General features: G+C 33.5%; 5 protein-coding genes across 5 annotated transcripts; 3 read left to right on the top strand and 2 right to left on the bottom strand.

Annotated features, from left to right (window-relative positions):
- Positions 3,363-5,621, top strand: LOC109356211 (aluminum-activated malate transporter 2-like). The gene is made up of 6 exons (XM_019599543.1): positions 3,363-3,615; positions 3,856-3,999; positions 4,197-4,472; positions 4,563-4,672; positions 4,780-4,923; positions 5,262-5,621. Exons 1-6 carry the CDS (start codon positions 3,363-3,365, stop codon positions 5,619-5,621), a joined length of 1,287 nt encoding a protein of 428 aa, XP_019455088.1.
- LOC109356361 (transcription factor bHLH82-like) lies at positions 6,870-9,024 on the top strand. The gene is made up of 7 exons (XM_019599686.1): positions 6,870-7,147; positions 7,444-7,536; positions 7,646-7,771; positions 7,903-7,968; positions 8,252-8,317; positions 8,448-8,507; positions 8,618-9,024. The coding sequence occupies exons 1-7, from the start codon at positions 6,896-6,898 to the stop codon at positions 8,807-8,809; spliced, it is 855 nt and encodes a 284-aa protein (XP_019455231.1). The 5' UTR covers positions 6,870-6,895; the 3' UTR covers positions 8,810-9,024.
- Positions 9,409-10,145, bottom strand: LOC109356393 (pheromone-processing carboxypeptidase KEX1-like). Its single transcript, XM_019599720.1, has one exon. The coding sequence runs from the start codon at positions 10,128-10,130 to the stop codon at positions 9,567-9,569; it is 564 nt and encodes a 187-aa protein (XP_019455265.1). The 5' UTR covers positions 10,131-10,145; the 3' UTR covers positions 9,409-9,566.
- Positions 11,657-15,540, top strand: LOC109356059 (CSC1-like protein At4g02900). Its single transcript, XM_019599388.1, has 11 exons — positions 11,657-12,028; positions 12,168-12,323; positions 12,427-12,562; positions 12,782-12,883; positions 12,958-13,077; positions 13,194-13,274; positions 13,356-13,696; positions 13,871-14,116; positions 14,201-14,525; positions 14,766-14,999; positions 15,115-15,540. The coding sequence occupies exons 1-11, from the start codon at positions 11,715-11,717 to the stop codon at positions 15,334-15,336; spliced, it is 2,277 nt and encodes a 758-aa protein (XP_019454933.1). The 5' UTR covers positions 11,657-11,714; the 3' UTR covers positions 15,337-15,540.
- LOC109357320 (elongation factor Tu, mitochondrial) lies at positions 16,005-18,974 on the bottom strand. The gene is made up of 11 exons (XM_019601214.1): positions 18,778-18,974; positions 18,531-18,699; positions 18,376-18,450; positions 18,190-18,294; positions 18,005-18,095; positions 17,686-17,891; positions 17,319-17,402; positions 17,043-17,108; positions 16,896-16,958; positions 16,487-16,727; positions 16,005-16,355 (listed from the first exon to the last, which is right to left on the bottom strand). The coding sequence occupies exons 1-11, from the start codon at positions 18,924-18,926 to the stop codon at positions 16,285-16,287; spliced, it is 1,320 nt and encodes a 439-aa protein (XP_019456759.1). The 5' UTR covers positions 18,927-18,974; the 3' UTR covers positions 16,005-16,284.

The following is a 20,829-nucleotide window of genomic DNA, read 5'->3' on the forward strand; positions in this document are numbered from 1 at the left end:
AACTTTATAATTGTTACATATTTATCATTACATGTATGTTATTATTTTGCCAAATTGTGTGTTCCTTTGGCTCGAACACAATTCGTATAAATAATCTCATACTCATCTGTGTAATTCAATTAACGTCTACAATAGATGTTACTTTGGCAACATATTGCATCAATTAATCCAAAATAATTAACAGACCAAAAATTAAAACAATATGGGTCCATTACAAAAAATATAATTTTGGAATTAAAACATTCAGATTTGATATCTTTTATGATTACCAAATCTAATCCCACAATTTCTTTTCATATAATTCCAAATAAAAAAATATATAATTTATAAACTCCATATATTTTATGTTTACTGGTTGTCACAAAAAAAAAATGAGACAGACATCTTCACAAGAATTACTTTTGCAACAATTAGTACTCATATATAGGCATTGAAAAACCAAGAGGAATTAGTCATCAAACATGTTCACCGAAAATACGTGTGCACGATCTAGTTTCACAAACTTATCTCGGGCTTTTGCATCAGTGAGCCAATTTTGAAGATTTTCCCTTGGAGCATATGACTTGGTTTCAGGAGGAGCCCACTGATCCGGAACTTTCATGAAGATATATCATGCAATATATCACATCCAAAGTGCTCAATATAGTAGCCTTTACATTAATGTGAATGATTGCCTACTTTCTATTCGGTAGATGTTATATATATGCTTATTGGATTTTGCGTATCTTGTACTACATTGCTGGATTCTTTTAATAATAGCATAAAAAAATGACAATGGAATCCGAAGCATTTGTCTAACTTAGAAGGCAATGTTTTTATCCTATATTTCCAAAAATACAGTGTAAATCCACATCAACGCAGACTAATATATATATATATATATATATATAACTCATATATATAAATCATGAAAGTTATGTAACATCAGATTTTATAAATTCTCAAATTAAACCATAAATTCCCAATCTTTATAACATAACAGCGGAAGCGTAATTCAATAAACCCCAAATTAAAATTAGGGTTCTTACAAGATTGGGAAAAAACACCCTTAATGAAGAATCATAAAATTCAGAACCTACGCTCTGATACCAATTGTTAGAAATTCCTTATGATTGGTGAAATACCAATCTTATGATCTTGAATTTCATGATTCTCACACACATATATGAATCAAAGGATGCAGTGTCATACCTGAATCCATGTTCCTGGATGTGCTCATTTGATCTACGTTTCTGAAAGAAGTTTTGTGGTATGATGACCTTCCTCAACCAAATCCCTGATTCCTCTTGGGACTTACGTTTTCACTCTGATGGGGAGAGGAGAAAACTGAATTTTGATTTGGTGTATTGGGGACCATAGCCTTCCTGATGTGTTAACTTATAGGTTTCCCATTATCCCCTATGGGTTAACCTGATGGTATCCACCCATTAAGCCCATATCTGTTATAACCTTTTAGAAATCTAAGGGGTGTCACTAATTAGATCACTTATAATGTAACCCCGAAAATAAATAGCTAATATCATTGTATCAAATATATGATGCTCACCTTAATTAGAAATTTATAATGTCTAACAACGTGCACACTCAAACTTCAAATGCATCCTTAATTAGAGTCATTCATACAAACTTGTTTTCTTATTAAAATGTGGCTACTATAACCCCCATGACTAGAACACCTTTACTTGTTATGCCTTATTGGTTTTCCACTTATGACCGTGCAAAGTTTATAGACTTTGTTGTCATTACCCTCTTATCATTTCAAGGATAAACTTATCTAATTCAATGTCGACCATAATGCTCCCTCTTGTTCAGTATTCATGTTTACCTAAATTTCTTCGTTACCTATGTGACAGCAACCCAATAAAGTACCACATTCCTATTTTATTCATAAAAATATATTTTGTAAGCATGGATGGCGTTACAAAAAAGAAACATAATTCTTGATATAATAATTGACTGAATTAAGCTAAGTGCGCATTTCAAAATCTTAGTGACCGAAATTCAACACCAACTAACACTTTCAAAGTGTCATACAACGTATGATACTCAATTCTTAATTAATATTTACCGTCCTCTTTCCTTAATTTGTTATTAGTCTTGTTTGTTTTAATGTCATTGGTTCTCTTTCCTGTGATGTTATTAGTCATCTTGAGGAGTGCATATATTTGCAATGTGATGAGTTCGAAAAAGCTTATAAAAAATTTGTACAACTAAAATACAATACACATATGACATTGATTACATTCATTGCAGATTGACATATATGTATATGGAGATGATAATGAATCACACTCACCTTTGATATTCATGATGTTCTATCATATGGTAGATGATCAAATAATCTCTTAATTGTGAAACAAGACAACCTCAGAGAGTGTAAAAACATAGTAAGACCAAGTCAAATTTAGGCACACAAAGTTTAGTGGTTTACATTCTTTTGCAAATTCTTGTATAATGGACATTCTGGACAAAAATGTCACCCAAAGTATGATAATATTTTGAACCATCCACTAGCTAGCTAGATTCACAAAACAATTAGAAAGTTGGTGAATGCTGGTGAGACTCAATAGTCTCAGGTCATGTTCTTTCTATGAGAGACATGAATTAGACAGCCCTAGTGAGTAGTGAGAACGCATCCATCTGAAAATTAAACTTAATAAGGGCTACATTTTATATACTAATAATCCAATTATCTTACTAAGAAAATCTGCACAGTAATATCGGGGGTGTTTCTAAAGACCATTAACTCTCTCATAAGGTACCCTAGATCGTGGTTGTATACGTGTTCCACTAATTAAGGTCATTTAATACTGCTTTGTCCGAATGAAGGTACTTTGCCCTAATTAATTCCACTATATATGTCAAACATAATTTAATTATATAAGACACACCACTTGTAATAATAGGCATAATAATAAAATAAACAAAATTAAACTCTTTCTCTCTGCAACTTCGAATCATATAAACCATCACTTTAAAAATTAAGTTGGTAGAGTTTAATGGTCAACTCATTTAGTAGATTTGTAAAACGTAAATATAAGTGCCTTGGGTTTACCTATAACAACTTTAATGATTAAGTTTCAAAATAATGTTAGGCCGGTTTTGTATTTTCTTATATATCTTCTCATCTCACCTCCTTTATAATTATAAATATGCTTATCAATTAATACATATAATTAATAAATATATTAATATACTTGCTAATAATAAATATACTTGTTTCATACATGGAAATTAGGGGCCAGCACATCCATCCACTAATATTTGGGACTTCAACATTTGATACTCTCCACTCACAAGACATAATATAAATACAAGGTCTCTACAACTATAGGTTTCCCAAGAGAATGAATAAAGACAAAATGGAATCATCTCAACATATAATATCCATTGTGAAAGGAGAAGAAAATATTGCTCAAATGAAAAAGGAGAACAATAAAATACACCCCAGGGACAAGCAGAATGAGACAAGGAACATAATCCACAGTGTCAAAGTAGGGGTCTCCTTGGTTTTGGTTTCACTTATGTACCTCTTGAATCCTCTCTTTCATCAAGTTGGAGAAAATGCAATGTGGGCTATCATGACTGTTATTGTCATATTTGAATTCTCACCAGGTAACTTTCACTAATTAACGATTATGTCTACATCAAATTTTGAACTAACATTATTCTGTACATTTAAGTATATCCCTTAGTCAATTTTTGTCAAAATACAATAATTGTCATATATTGTTGTACACAACATTTTGCTCTCACGACATTACTATGTGATTGCTTCAATTCTCATTCCTTTCAAATTTTGATGAATCTAACGTAGTATAATAATTGGATTAACTAGACATGTATGTATTTCAGGAGCCACATTGGGAAAGGGATTGAATCGTGGAATGGGAACTATAGTAGGAGGTGGACTAGGTTGCTTAGCAGCATTTTTTGCACACAACATTATTGGAGGAGTTGGTAACTCAGTTATCATTGGTATTTTTGTATATATCTGTGGTGAGTTTTTGTGAAGCTTATCTAGCCTTCAAGCTACTTAGTAAACTTGAAAATAGTCTTACCAGATAATTTTAAAAAGAAAGTATAATGTTGCCAATCACAATTAATGTAAAAGTAAATACTATATTCTGACACCTTATCTTATCTTGTTACACAAACTTTATAATTATTGGATAAATGGGGTGGTGATATTTCAGGAACAGTTGGTACATATTTTCGATTGTTACCGAAGGTGAAGCAAAGATACGAATATGGGGTGGTGACATTGATGCTGACATTCAACCTGGTAATGATGTATGGTGTACGTGCTAATGAGAAAGTGTGGGAAATAGCACGTCAACGTCTCTTATCAATTGTTATGGGTTTCATTGTTTGCATTTGTGTGAGCTTATTCATCTTTCCCTTATGGGCCAGCGATGAACTTCATCATTCCACAGTCTCTACATTCCACGACCTTGCTAACACAATTCAGGGTATGTATGTATGTATACATGTAATTAATGTGAGAGGTCAACAAATAAAAGAATTGTTTAAGAATTGTTTGTCCTTCATTAATATTGTAGGTTGTTTGGAGGAAAATGGCATACTCGTTAGTGAAAATGAAAGTCAACTCATTGCAGGCTTCACTCTTTGCAACTCGGTTTTGAACTCCAAGTCAAAGGATGAGTTATTGGTACGTATATATATAATCCTGTATTTTAAAACTATAATTAATGTGTATATATTATATAATATCAATATAGAATCGAAGAGATTATTATATATTATTGTTTCTTTCAGGCAAATTCTGCAAGATGGGAACCATGGCATGGAAAATTTGGATTTTGCTACCCTTGGGAGAACTACTTAAAAATTGGAAATGTTCTTCGAGAACTAGCTACATTTGTTCTTGCTGTTGGACATTCCCTCCAATCTTCAAAACAGGTAGCTAGGAATGTTTGCTAATATTTTTATGTGTAATGTCAGCAACACATCCTCTTCAATATTAATATTATAGTTGTATCATCATTTATATTTAAATTAAACTGTTTTGACCAATAACACTATTCATATAGATGATTTTGGTGTGTATCAAAGATATCCTTGAGTCAACAGAAGAATAATCCCTTCCAATATAATTTTCACTCAATACAATATATATATATATATACACACACTAGTTGGTAGTATTTCTTTTCTTATCATGCATGTGGTTGCAAAATGACAAAAAAGGATATTTGATGGGTGTTTGGGTTGAATGTATCATTATTCATTGTGTTCAGGATATGGCATCTTTGAGGCAGACACATTTAGAGCAATTTGAAACATGTGAAGCAATAGGGTCAAGGGTAGCATGGGCTTTGAGAGAACTAGGAGATAGCATGAAGCAAATGAAGAAATGTGAAGACAACAAGGGTAGTAGCATTTTGGCAAAGTTAAAAGAATGTAGAGAAGAGCTAAGCTTGGTGATTTCAACATCCAAGGTAGCAATACTTGAAAATGGACAAGTGTTAGCTATTTCAAGCTTAGTGTTCTTGCTCATGAAAGTGGTGGACAAGGTAGAGGAGTTGGTTAAAGAGGTGGAGGAACTTGGACAAATTGCTGCTTTTCCTACTAACATAACTATTCCACTTTCTTCTTAAATCATTACCCAATTTTGGCTCACAAATTAGATCTCAGACTCCTTTTATATTTATTTAAACAAAAAAATAGAAATAAAAGGAAAAATATATGAAAAAAAAAGAAAAGATTATTGACGCTCTCAATTTCCATGAAATGATTTAAAAAAATTAGAAGGTCCATTTGTGCACACAACACAAGAAAGGGAAGAGGTATATCTACCTTCTCTGCAGCAATAGTTACCACTCATCCTAGTCTTAGCTATCTTATTAAAGATATTGGAGGAGGCAAGTGTACAAGAGCTTTTTAACCACTCCAAACGTTCAAAACTTAAAATTTCCAAATTTGGTACACATCCTTCACAAAGGACTATATAATACCTATTGTCCTAAGAAAACTATTTGTGTTGGGGTTATATAATACCTATGTTTTAAAAGACAACAAATAGCTTTGTAAGAATATAAAAGTTATATCAGGGGATAAGCAGAAAAGCTTTCTTTACAAAAGAATTAAATGCTACTACCTATTACCATAATATGCTACTCCTAAACCCTGTATTTATGTTAGATAAGACTATTATTGTATCTCCTTATGCTTTTGTCCCATTTGATCATATACATAAATTCTATGTTAAGAAATACCACAAGTTCTATAATGGTTAAGGAAATAGGGGAAAGTGTTGGGGTTATAATAGACATTTGATTGCATGTACGTATTTATTCTTTTCTGGTACAGTAATATAGAAGCAGAAACAGAGTCCTCACCTCCTTTCTCTTTTCTTCTCTTCTCCTTCCTTCCTTGTTTCTGCTACAATAACAATAATAATAACAACGGTTTTGTTTCTGCTACTTCATTTTGTTCCACAAACCCTATCTCTCTTCACTAAGTAACTATTTTCTCCTTTTCATTCTTCTTGCTACTTCCACCTTCCATTATGCTATTCTACATTCATTTTCATTATTCTATTTCATCCTTGGCTTCCCCAACTTCTCATTTTTACCTCATTATGCTTTTCATTTTCTTTATTTATTTATTGCAACAGTGTTTTTCTTTTTTCTGCTTTTAAGATGTTAAAAATGAGACCTTTAAAGTGTTTTACAATCAAAAGTGTCTTTCTAATTTCTCAGCACCTTCCTTTCTTTTCTGTTTCATAATTCTTAGTTAATACTTTTCAGGTAGGGTGTTAATGGAAGGACAAATTATGCAAATTTCATTTACAGGGTCCTCTGGAGGAACTAGTAGCTATGTTTCTGGTTCAACTGAAGCTGAAGGTGATAGACCAAACATACATTCTGAAATGAGTTGTAGCCCATGGACTTGCATCCCTAACTATGTTGAGTATCTAGCTCAATCTTCCTCCTCAACTTATCTTCCAAAGGATACAAGTGAAGCCATCACTGCCTGCAATTATTATCATCCAACACTTGCTACCATAAACAATGTTAATGAGGTCAATGCAACTGATAGAAACTTCTTTTATAACAACATTGGAAAACACTGTGCTTTTAAAACACCTCATTATTCTTCTACTCAAGTTGACATTAGCAAGGTAAAACCTTTACAAAAGGAAAATAACTAACTAAATAAGGTGAAAATTGTTAGGCAAATGCTAACTTTAGGCACTGGTTAAGGAATTAAAAAAAATGCAAGTTTTCATGAGGAAGTGCTGTTTTTTTAAGGCATGGATAAGTGATGCACTTGGCTTTCAAATAAGAAATGTTCTTTTGTTGCTGAAGGAATATACCCTATTCTTTAACCAGTGCCTTTACTGGTTAGCATGGCCCAAATTTGGAAGGAATATATCCTATTCCTTAAATTGAAGGATTTAATGTGTGTTTTCAGCAGGTGGGGTTTTGGAGGACTGATGAAGGCAAAGAGGCACACCAGGAAGCAAATCAATATGGAAGTACTAAACATCATCATCTTTTCTATGCTGATGTTAGTTAATGCTTTACCACCACCTTATCTATATCTGGTTGAAATTTTTTTAAGATTCTTCATCATTCTGAAATTTGCAATAAGTATTTCTGATTTAATTTGTCATTAGAGTCATGCCTCATGGACAGAAGAATCAGTTGGAGATAAGCATAATGTTTCACAGCTTGATCCAAGGGTAATGGTTGGTGAACCTGCTTTACTTCCCAAAAAACAGAAAACATATGCTGTTGACCGTGTAAGTAAAACTTGATACTGTTGGTTTTATAAGGTAGTATGAATATTAGTTAATGCCCTTGTGAACTAACATAACAATCTTTGTTATTGTAACACCATTTAGTTTCCTTAACCATGTATTCTACTTTATAGTTACGCAGGCAACGTATTGCTGATAATCTCAAAGCCTTACACGAATTGCTTCCAATTCCAGCTGAGGTAATCTGTTGTTTGTTTAAAAACTACTGATGCTTTGAGAAGATGGATATTTAGTTCAATAATCAATGTGATGCCTTAACTAATTTCTCTTTAACTTGTAGTTTTTCAGTATGATAAAAAAACAGTGTCATTATGAATAAAAATCTTGCATAAATGAAACCAAAAAATACCTGTCAAAATCTTACTTTTGGTACACTTGTGATTTCTGAATATTACTTAGGCAGTTCATATATGTTGAATTTTACAACATTTACAATATCAAAATAAGTTTGGATTTTTGCAGCGTGGTCAAGCCTATGTGCTGGACGACATCATTGACTATGTCAAATATTTGCAGCTTCAAATTAAGGTATCTCTTAACTATTAATCTTATCATCAATTGTGAATATTTGCTCAGGCAGTCTCATGCATGCAACCATTTTTTTCTTATTCAAACTAACTTAAGTCAGATAGTGAGCTATTATAATTGTTCCTTGCAGGAAATAAGTGGAACTAGATTGCAAACTGAACCAACTTCTATACCATTCATTTTTCACGAGGTATATGTCTGTCTTTAATTTTAGGAGAAGGGTGTTTGCTGAAAATTATATTTTCCATGTATGGTGTCAAACCACTGATTGGAGAACATTCCATTTATTTTGATTTTCAGGGCTATGGACATTATATAGAGAAACAAATGCTGAATGAACCCCTTGAGGAGATGATGGGGAAACTACTTGAGGAAAATCCAGCAGCAGCAACTCAGCTTCTGGAGAGTAAGGGTCTTTTCCTTATGCCTATAACTTTGGTTGAAGACTTGGGTGAAGCTATGCAAATGCTTGGGGGGAATGCACTTCTTTGACTCATGTTTTTTTCAGACATTAATTTTGCTTTTCTTATGTTATTCAGTATTTTGTTAACTTCTACTGAACATATAATGAGACAAAATGACAATACTTGACTATCATTTCAAGCCTACTATGTTTGAAAAACTAATGAGATCATGGTTTTCAAACAATTTTGGTGATGTCACTTCCCAAGCTATAGATTCTATTTTCTTGGAGAAACGTCTATCAATGGATTCACTACTGCCAAGTACCTGATAATATAGATGGATGTATATGATCACTTATGTACTGAAATTGCCGGCCAAGGGAAATCAAACTATAGATTCTATTTTTTGAACATGCTTGAATTTCCTACAAAAAAGGACTACACCAATATGAGAGCACAAGTGGTCACATACAGAAGATTATCCTATTGTCATAGGACTCGCCAATGGCAATAGATCATAAGTGAAACTGTTAAAAAATATTTTTGTTGATCATTGTTTTACCAATAAATGTAATTTATAGTAAAGTACTACCACATTATTCAGTCCATGCAACCAGCTACAGCTTTTAAGGGGATTAAGTTGTTATTCCATTAGTGAATATATATGAAAAGGTACACCTAAAAGCTGAAAAACTGAGGTAGCAGTACTCCTCATTCTTCTGATTTTTTCCTGGTACATACTTATTCTTTTCATACTAAGTATAAATTAACTTAATATGAATCTGCTTATATGAATGATATGTTATTAACCCTTAAAAGCAAAGACAAACATGCAAGTTTGGGAATCATATTGGTCCACCACATGAGTAAATGACATGACAATCATCTCCAATGTCAAGTGAGTACTGATGCACAGGTCTCATAAGGAAAGGTGGCAACCTAACCAGAAGTTCACACACACATTGGCTGTCCACTTCCTTAGCCCACCGGCAACATTCTTCCTCCTCAGGACCCTTCCGGTTCCTATGTCTATGTCTGTGTCTGTGCCTGTGCTCGTGCCTTCGTCTATTATCATGATGGTGGTGGTGATCATCATCATCGTCATCATCACCACCATCATCATCGTCACCACCACCACCATCATCATCGTCACCACCACCATCATCAGGAGAGGGTGGAGAGTCAGGTGGAGAATCAGGTGGAGGTTCAGATGGTGAGCCTGGTGAGAATGGCAACTTCACACATGCATAGTTTGCTAGTGCAAACTGGGATGCACAAAGTGGACGTTGAGTTACTGGTGCAACAGCTGAGGAATTCATATTCTGGCTCTCTATCTTTGACACCAGAGCCAGGAATGTGAAAGCAATTATTAGTGTTGTTAAATTGAAAATATTGTTCAATCTCTCCATGTTGTGTTATCCCTTTCAATTCAATGTTCATAATATGGCCCCTTTTATCTGCTTATATATACTTGTAGTTATATATTAATAGCAATTATAAAATATGTGATGACCAAGAGAATGACTTAAGAACCTAGTTGTTTATTAAAACATGTCATCCGTTTTGTGTGAAGACATTTTAGGTGAGGTGCAAATTATTCTAAATAGGGGTGTTGAACTACTAATCTTTATGATCATTGTTTTGTAATCAATTACTCACATAATGGTGAAGAGTTAAGTTGAATGATGTTTGAGGGAATGCATACTCTATTATAAACATGCAGTGCAGAAGTTATGAGGGAGAAAGGAAGTTGTGTAAGATGAGGACTTAATTATAAGGAGACAAAAGGAATGAGAGAAGAAACAAACAACATAAGGGAATATGTTTTCACACAAAACATATTCCCTTATGGGAGGCCTTAGTCTATCTTGATTGTTATAGCACAAGTTCTCTCTTTCCATGCTATTGCTCTGAGGAGGCCTCACTCGGAACATGGGTAATCTTTATTATGGATATTAATTAACACTATCACAAGTTGGGAAAGAATTAAAAGACCAAGTAGACTTGGGTATCTGCATGTTGTGCTGCACTGCATCATTCATACGTTGGCAAGGGTTGAGGCATAGAGCGGAGTAACCATTCATATTTAATCATTCACTCTCCCCTTAAGCTTTTTTTTAATGAGGTGTGTTAATGTGCATTCAAATGACTCAGTCTATTCATTTTAATCTTTATTTGACTTTTTTGGGTTGTCCATCAAACTATTTCACAAACATTTACAACTTTTTTAATAAACCATTCATGCTTAAAATAATCCAGTTTAATATTACTATATACACTCAAGCTCTTTAACAAATGTCTTACCAATCAGACACAAATATCATGAGTTTTAATAAACCATTTCATGTGTTTGTCTAGATTTCCCTCTAGCTTTGTTCCCATGTGTATGCAGGATTGAGCGTTAGATCAAGTGATAGTAATAATAATAATAATAATAATAGTAATAATAATAATAATTAAAAATACATATTTTATTTTAATAAAAGTGGAAGGGCAATAATAGTTTTTGGTTAAAAGAATTGAAGGGTGGTAGGGAAGGAGACATGGCTCCGAACCTTTTGGCACCAAACTCTTTGGCTCTCTCATTCATTCTCAAACCAAAGTTCAGTTATCATGCAACAACAACAACCATTTCATTTCCTGAGAGAGAGAGAGAGAGAGAAAGAAATGAACTTGATAATTACTTTTGTTTGTTATGTGATTTGTGAAACAAGCTAGCTAACACATTATTATTATCTCAATTCTTTATTAATTTTTGCCGTGAAACAAACATGCATGCATGGCTACACATTTGGATTTCTTTACTTTGAAACGTATCTATCTATTTATATATATGTATGTATGTATCTCCACATTCTTTACTATTATTCTATTTCATATTAGTATATTATATTGCATGGTAGTTGGAAAATGTAAAACCTGGTTTGACTTGTTTCTTTCTATGTATGATGATTGCAGATTAATATTATTACTAAGTGATTAATTGAGAAGTAATGGCGAGTATTGGAGATATTAGTGTTTCTGCATCCATAAACCTGTTGTCAGCATTGGCATTCCTAGTGGCATTTGCAATATTGAGGCTTCAGCCATTCAATGATCGTGTCTATTTCCCGAAATGGTATCTAAAAGGGATAAGAGGGAGTCCAAGTGGTTCTTCTTCATATGTAAAGAAATTTGTTAACCTTGACTTCAGAACCTATATCAGTTTCCTCAATTGGATGCCTGCAGCATTGCATATGCCAGAACCTGAGCTTATTGATCATGCAGGCCTCGACTCTGCCGTCTATATTCGCATTTATATTCTTGGGTCAGCAATCAATAGCTTCTAATCTATTTCTTAATAACCCTTTATTCTATGCATACCAAATGATATCAAGGACTTTTTCACAACATAACAACTATCTAATGCTTTATTCTTTCATGTCATGGGAATCCTAAATACACAGAATGAAAATATTTGCCCCAATTACCATACTGGCTTTTATGGTTTTGGTTCCTGTGAACTGGACTGGGAAAACATTGGAGGCACCGGCAGCCAAGGATTTGACATTTAGTGATGTTGACAAGATTTCAATATCAAACATTCCATTTGGATCAAAGAGGTGAGTGAGATCATGTTCTGCAACTTTGGTATATGTGTCCTATGTTCTGTTATCTCACTACTTCATACTTTATGTTACAAAATTTCATGTCATTTCGTTCTAGGTTCTGGGTGCATATTGGTATGTCATATGTCTTCTCATTTTGGACATGTTATAGTCTTTACAAGGAGTACAAGAATGTATCAGGAATGAGATTGCAATTTTTGGCATCTGAACGTCGTCGTCCGGACCAATTTACAGTAAGTTGGTCTGACATGTACTATTTGCTCCTTAACCACCTTTCCTTTCAAGTTTACTGTATTTAGTATCTTTGTTTGTTTAATGAGACATTGACAATCAGCCTCAGGTTTGAACATCAGTAATTTAGTCTTTATAGCAAACTTTGTTGTGAAACTATACCTTTCAGATATTTATGTTCTAAGTTATATCATATGCTCTTTTTTGGTCCACTTTGTTAGGTCCTTGTGAGTAATGTTCCCCCAGACCCTGATGAATCAGTCAGTGAGCACATCGAACATTTTTTCTGTGTCAATCATCCTGATCACTATCTCATGCATCAAGTATGTTGCTTAATTTCCTCTGTGGTTTTCTATGGTGTAACAAATGATTCATTTATTATGAATAAAATTGGCAGGTTGTTTATAATGCCAACAAGCTTGCATCAATAGTTGCAAGCAAGAAGAAATTGCAAAACTGGTATCTTTATTACCAAAACAAATATGAAAAAGATCCTTCAAAGAAGCCAACTACTCGGGTATCTTTCTCTTCATGATTTTCTGTCAATTAATGAACTCTTTTAAAATTTTCATTTTCATAAGAATAACTACATAAGGTGATATCTACTAAGAACTTGATCTCATATATATATAGACAGGTTTTCTTGGTCTAATGGGAACTAAAGTTGATGCTATTGATTACTACACTTCGCTAATTGATACATTGGGCAAAGAAGTAAGTAGTGATTTAAGTGTAGAATGTGATGTTGTTAAAGTTTCCCATTTCATCCTCTTAAAATTTGATGATTGGAAGCAGGAAGAGGAAGAAAGAAAAAATGTTACAAGAGATCCAAAGGCTGTTGTTCCTGCAGCATTTGTTTCATTCAAAAGTAGATGGGGTGCAGCTGTGTGTGCTCAAACTCAACAAACTAGTAATCCAACCATTTGGCTCACAGACTGGGCTGCTGAGCCTAGAGATGTCTATTGGGAAAATCTTGCAATCCCATATTTTGATCTCAATCTTAGAAGATTGCTCATGGCTGTTTCTGTGTTTTTCTTAACTTTCTTCTTCATGATACCAATAGCATTGGTTCAATCTCTTGCCAACATTGAGGCCATTGAGAAGGTTCTTCCTTTCTTGGAGCCAATAATTGAAAAGTAAGTGCTGCTTTCAATCTTATACAACTTAATTTTGATTCTCCAATGCTTATTCTCTCAAACCATGTATTGTATTTTATATGGTGATTTTCTGTTGAGAGAGATAAATGCAGCAACTTGATACTGAAGAATATTTCAATTTAAGGATATGACCCCCTGAGTAACTTGGTGCAGGCCTGCTGTGAAGTCTGTAATTCAAGGATTTCTGCCAGGGCTAGCATTGAAGTTATTTCTTATTATGCTTCCAAAAATTCTCATGACAATGTCCAAAATAGAAGGTTTTACATCACTTTCATCTTTGGAACGGAGATCAGCTTCCAAATATTACTTCTTTATTCTTGTGAATGTGTTCCTTGGGAGCGTTGTAACAGGAACAGCATTTCAGCAACTTGGACAGTTTATTGATAAGCCCTCTACAGAGTAGGTTCTGAGCTCCAAAAGTTGAGATGATTTTTCTGTTGTCATCTAGATTGGTCACATGATCCTTTTATTAACACTTTGCAGGTTCACAAAAACTGTTGGAAGTACAATCCCTATGAAAGCTACATTCTTCATCACATATATAATGGTGGATGGATGGGCTGGAATAGCTGCAGAGATTCTTCGGTTAGCTCCTTTGATTACATTTCATCTGAAAAACACATTCTTGGTGAAGACAGATCAAGACAGGGAGAATGCTATGGATCCTGGTAGCTTGGAATTTGCTACATCTGAACCTCGCATACAGCTATATTTCATGCTAGGCCATGTCTATTCTCCAGTCACACCTTTTCTTCTCCCCTTCATTGTTGTCTTCTTTGCTTTTTCTTACATGGTCTTTCGACATCAGGTCAGCTCTCGGTATATACACTTTGCTGCCTATACTTTCATGTCACTTTTCTGTCACATGTAAGAGAGAAGTAGACACACAAGAGTCATGAATGAAATTACACAAGTCTTGTATGGATCATACATTTGTTTGTACCTATTTCTCCATCATAAACATGTAGGATCACAGGAGTAAATATCATTTGATTTTTCTCATTCTTATGTTGAACTGGAGCTTATTTTTTTATATTTTTGTGACAAGATCATCAATGTATATAACCAGCAATATGAGAGTGGAGCAACGTTTTGGCCTGATGTGCACCGTCGAGTAATAATTGGCTTGGTTATATCTCAACTTCTTCTGATGGGATTGTTGAGTACAAGAGGTGCAAATATGTCGACACTGGTGCTCATTGCACAACCTGTTTTAACAATTTGGTTTCACAGATATTGCAAAGGACGCTTTGAACCAGCATTCGTTCAATTCCCACTAGAGGTTGGTTGGTTGGTTAAGCACTTAAGCATGCATGCTGCATAAATATGCATATATATATATATACACATATATGAGAATTGAATTGAATTGATGAGACATGGGTGCATGCATGCAGGATGCAATGGTGAAGGATACACTAGAAAGGGCAGTAGAACCAAACCTGAACCTGAGACAGTATCTTCAAGATGCATATATACATCCTGTATTTAAAGGTGATGAGATGGAAAAACCATCATTGATTGATGAAGAAGAGGACAATCCACTTATTCAAACTAAGAGATCTTCTCGAATAGGTAGTAAGCCTGAATCTGATAATGAAGGTGGTAGCAGTTGGTAATAAACTAGTGTCATGTCAATATATAACTTTATTACAATCATGCATTGCAAATACAATGAGGCCAAAACCCTTTCATTTCATATATTCCCTGGCCTAACTCAACTTACACATTATGCTGCTTCCAATTGCCCACCAAAATGTTGTTACAATATGTTCTTGTATTTTGTTCAGTATCTCTATTATCTAATACTTGAAGGTTAAGCTCAAAAGCTGGTATACTTTTTTTACTATACACGTTATTATATATTTTGTAAACAAAAGTTTTTCTTAACCTCAGCTTTTAGGTCAACAACAAGCAACCAGAACTACAAAAATAAATAAGTTTTGTTGAAAAACTAAAAATATAAATCTTGTTATTTTTTTTAATACACTATCTCCAAGATAATATATACTTTTTAAGAGACTATCATCAGCCCTTAAAAAAATCCTTAATTAAATTGTCATCTTGCATATTATTACTTTACATGCCTTTAATTCAAGCACTAATACAAATCACCAAAACACTAGTTGCTAAAGTTTGACATACTCTTATGTGCTCATCAACATACATATAGAGCCAAACTATCAATCACGTCCACATCTATTTATATCTTAAAACAATAGAGCTTTAAACAAATGGACATTTTTAAAATATAAATAGTAAGATTTGAAGAAGAACCCAACATCAATGGCACAGTCTGTAAAACACAACCAAGATGATTCACAAATTATTAATTAATAACTAAAGCAAAGGAGTCTGCATCAATTAAGAGCATGTTGACAAATTTTGCACTACAAAAATGAAACAATGAAGCTGAGCTTCTCTAAAACATAATCATTTTCATCCAACACAGACCACTTAATATTTAATTGGTCGCAACATGGTTTGTATTTTCAAGATAAATAGTCAGGTCTGAGGGCTTCCAACCCCTTTTGCAAATGTGTAGACTTAAAAGTTGAATGACAAAGTTAGCTCAGTACTTTTGACACCACACCTGCACCAACTGTTCTTCCTCCTTCTCTCAAGGCAAATCTTTGTCCTGTAAGTTCAACACCAAACAGTAAACAAAATTTTCATACTTCTAGCATAAAGTTTACAATAATATCCAGTGAAAAGGACTATTGGTGAGAGAATAACATTGCAGCATATGGAACATGTAGTCGCACATACCTGCTTCAAGTGGAACAGGTGAAATCAATTCAAACACTGCAGTAACGTTATCTCCAGGCATAACCATCTTAACATTTTCAGGCAATTCTACTTTTCCAGTGATATCAGCAGTCCTCAAGTAAAACTGAGGTTTATAGTTAGAGAAGAAAGCAGTGTGCCGCCCACCCTCATCCTTCGTGAGTACATATATCTCTGCTTCAAATTTCTTGGATGTTTTTACAGAACCGGGCTTGGCAATGACCTTCTCAATTACACAGTAGTGTTAGGATAGTGGTTTCTCAAACTAAACTAGTTTGAATTCAAAACTCTACAAATTTTAGTGGACAAATACAGATTGTAGTACAATACAATCTCTTGTCATGATTCTGCAAGGCCTAACAATATGGAAAAGCTTATTGATGCAACTAACCTGTCCACGTTGAATGTCCTCACGCTTAAGACCACGAAGAAGAAGACCAACATTGTCACCAGCCTAAGAAAAATGTAAAGAACCTACATTAGGTTTAATATATCTAAGCAAATAGCCCTTGTAGATAGTAATGAAACAGTCACTCACCTGTCCTTGATCTAAAATTTTCTTGAACATCTCAACTCCGGTTACTGTTGTTTTGAGAGGACCACCCTACAAATTATATATACATCACAAGTAGTTTACAAAAACCATTGATGCAGAACAATATACCAATGTCCATCTATGAACAAACCATAACTCACAACTAATTACAAATAGAAAATATAGAAGCAAAAAAATGGCAATTGGCATGTTACTCAAAAGGAATGGAGGAGAATAAGATGGCATGTTTAAATTCAGGAAACAATTCAATGAGCATACCTGCATTAGACCCAAAACCTCAACTTCATCACCAACTTTGATGATCCCTTGTTCGACACGGCCAGTGGCCACTGTCCCTCGTCCCTTGAATACAAATTAAACACATAAGGCAGCTGAGGTGACATTCTGGGAATTCTTGCTATAAGTATCCCTTGTTTGAGTACTTAACAGCATCGGACAATATAAAATTTTGATATCCCATCATAAAAAAACAAAAAATAAAAGCTCAACAACAATTTGTCTTTTGAAGTTCATATACAAATGAAACTCATGTCCTTCATTGACTTGACAATCTCATCCATACTTGGTTGAATTGACAATCTTCAAAAACAATAATGCAAGAGAAAAGAAGTTCATGTCCTTTTACCTGAATTGAGAATACATCTTCGATTGGCATTAGGAAAGGTTTGTCAAGCTGGCGAACAGGGTCCGGAATATATTCATCTACAGCATCCATTAATTTAAGAATGGCTTTTTTTCCAATCTCTTCATTGGTACCCTGTAAAGCGGACAATGCTGAACCCCTAATGATTGGGATTTCATCTCCAGGGAACTTGTAGAAGCTGAGAAGCTCTGCCAAAAACATAATTAATTTTAGGTATTAACATACAATAGGACTATATGACTATTGTTTTGATGAATGTGGAACATGGAGGAGAAGGTGATGTCTTAAAGAAACACGATACCACGGAGCTCCATTTCTACAAGCTCTAATAACTCTGGATCATCGACAGCATCAACTTTATTCAAAAAGCAGACAAGAGATGGCACACCAACCTGCAGGATAGATTTGAAGAATGTAATTACTAATATAGAAGCAATGAGGGAAGTGTAGATGTAAAAGCATGGTTGTATTTAATAAAATACATACTTGACGAGCAAGAAGAATGTGTTCCTTTGTTTGAGGCATGGGTCCATCAGGTGCAGATACAACGAGTATACCTCCATCCATTTGGGCAGCTCCTGTAATCATATTCTGGAAGAAAAAAACAGAGAATAATTAGATATGGAATATGTAGTGATATAGAGTATTTAGTGATTGAGATAATGAAGTTACTTTAACATAATCAGCATGTCCAGGGCAATCAACATGTGCATAGTGTCGTTTGACAGTCTCATATTCAACATGGGCCTGCAAAATGAAAGTAAAATATGGATATATGAAAAGTGAAACAAGTTATATGGTAAAATGATTGTGAACAAGTGTAATACTGTAGCAATAGTGATTCCTCTCTTCTTCTCTTCAGGAGCCTTATCAATTTCATCAAAGGCTATAGCTTTAGCTTTTCCTTCATCTGCTAGCACTTTGGTAATAGCAGCAGTGAGGGTAGTCTTCCCATGATCAACATGTCCAATAGTTCCAACATTAACATGAGGTTTTCTGTCATCATAACATATACATAAATATAGAGTATTTATAAATTGTTAAAAAAAGGGGAGGGAGAATAGTTACACTTACGTTCTGGTGAAAGTGGCCATGGATCTGGTCAACCAGGAAGTAATGGAATTGGGATTGGAAGAAGAGACATATTTAGAATAAGAAGAAGAATAGAAAAGGAGGAGTCTTTTAGAAGTGTAAGACTTTCTGAGAGCAACAGAAGCGGCCATTGGAACAAGAAGAAGAAGAAGAAGATGCAGAGTCCGCAGCAGAGTTTAACCACAAAGTTCGGGTTTTACAATATGAAGAAGGAAATTGAGTTGAAAGGGTTTTACAATATAATGGGCACCCGACACATTCCTCACCCTTAGGCCCAACTTATTTCCACCCCCAAAATCACACATTATCTATATCATATCATATCTTCTTATAACACAAAATAATGCTCCTCGTTTAACTATCATGCATCTACTAGGTAACCAATTAGGATTCATCACATGCCTAGGGTCACCATGTATAGGTCTAGTAAGGCTTTCCATTACCCTAACCTAAATATTTAAAAAAAAGTCTCCAAAATAATAAAGAAAAAATGAATTTGATTATTTGAAACTAAATATATTTTTTCAATATACCATCCAAATTTTCTTTTAAAATTTAATTAATTTATACCAACAACTTTATTTTATTTTTCATAATTTACTATAAAATTGATTTTTTACATAATATAAACAAAAAAGTATCTTAAAATATATTTTAGCGAGTAAGAATTCTCTCTAATATTGGAGATGTAAATATTTATTTCTCCTCATATTTTTAGTAGAGAAAATATAATTTCATAATAAAATGAAATAATAAAAGTGTTTGTACATATTATTTTTGTTTGTTATGGTATGACATTTACAAGAACATTTTTACTAATATGCTTAGAAATGAATGAACTCCCATTATAATTGATTTATAACAATGAATAATGAGACATGATTAATTTTTGAGAAAATTTATTTAGCTACTATCTAAATGACACTTAACTATCCACGTGATTATGACAACAACTTCAAACCATAAACTAAGACATAATTGCATAAAACTTTGGGCATTCTCAACTTTCTTTTTTTAATACAAACAGAAAGTAGAATTTAGCATCTAATATGGTACAGATTACATTATGCTTTATGTTATTTGTTTGTACAAAATCTCTTCATTTGGGAATAATGAATTAATTCCTTTGGTGTACAACTATTTATTTAGGATTGATGCATTGATGATTGTTTTATAATAATTAGGATTATAAGTTGTATGAGGAGAATGTATGAGATTATAAATTGGAGAAATAAATTAATATTTCAAAGGAGATTTATAAGTTTTTTTTATATTAACTAAGTTTTTTTTAAAAATAAAAATCTTATAAACCCAAAAACCATATGTGCCAAAACATGCACTTATATAGAGTTAGTTTTTTTACACAAACATATGTGGAGGATAACTCTTTTTGTTATGGGAACACCAACGTTGTTGGCCTATAATTTCAAAAAATGTGAGTTGTTTTCCACTATAAGTCAGTTTAATATATATGCACATTATTAGTATGATGTGTATTATTGAATTGAATCTTAAAAAGTAGTATGAATGATGAATGATCTATTCATTGATTATGCAAAAGATATTAAACTTTTATTAATATTGCTTTTATTAGCATGATCTTCACTTAAGCATGTTATCAACGTGGGAGGGAAGGTCGCATAAATGTGATTCTTCTTCCAACTAAGTTGCTTTGTTTATTTGTCCATTAACACCATAAGTCATTGTTGAATCTGATACCAATACCAAAAACATGGGGGTCCTAGTTTGAAAAACTATCGTTTTTGCTTGTGATTTTCTCCTTTCTTTGATTGAAGAAAAAACCATAATGTGATTGATAGTTGTAGTTGTTATATAATTGTTTAGATAGTAGTAAGGAACAAGAAGAGGAATTGATCCCTCACTGCCATCACATCCAATACAAATTCAGCATTAGTAGCTGTTACGAATCACAACTCTAAACATCTTTTTATTTCTTAATTAGTACTTATCCTTTCTCTTTTTCTTTAACATCTTTCTTTATCTCACTCAATTATTGCATAAACTCTCTCTCTC

The sequence above is a fragment of the Lupinus angustifolius genome, chromosome LG09 (assembly GCF_001865875.1).
Source record: "Lupinus angustifolius cultivar Tanjil chromosome LG09, LupAngTanjil_v1.0, whole genome shotgun sequence".
Lineage (NCBI taxonomy): Eukaryota > Viridiplantae > Streptophyta > Magnoliopsida > Fabales > Fabaceae > Lupinus > Lupinus angustifolius.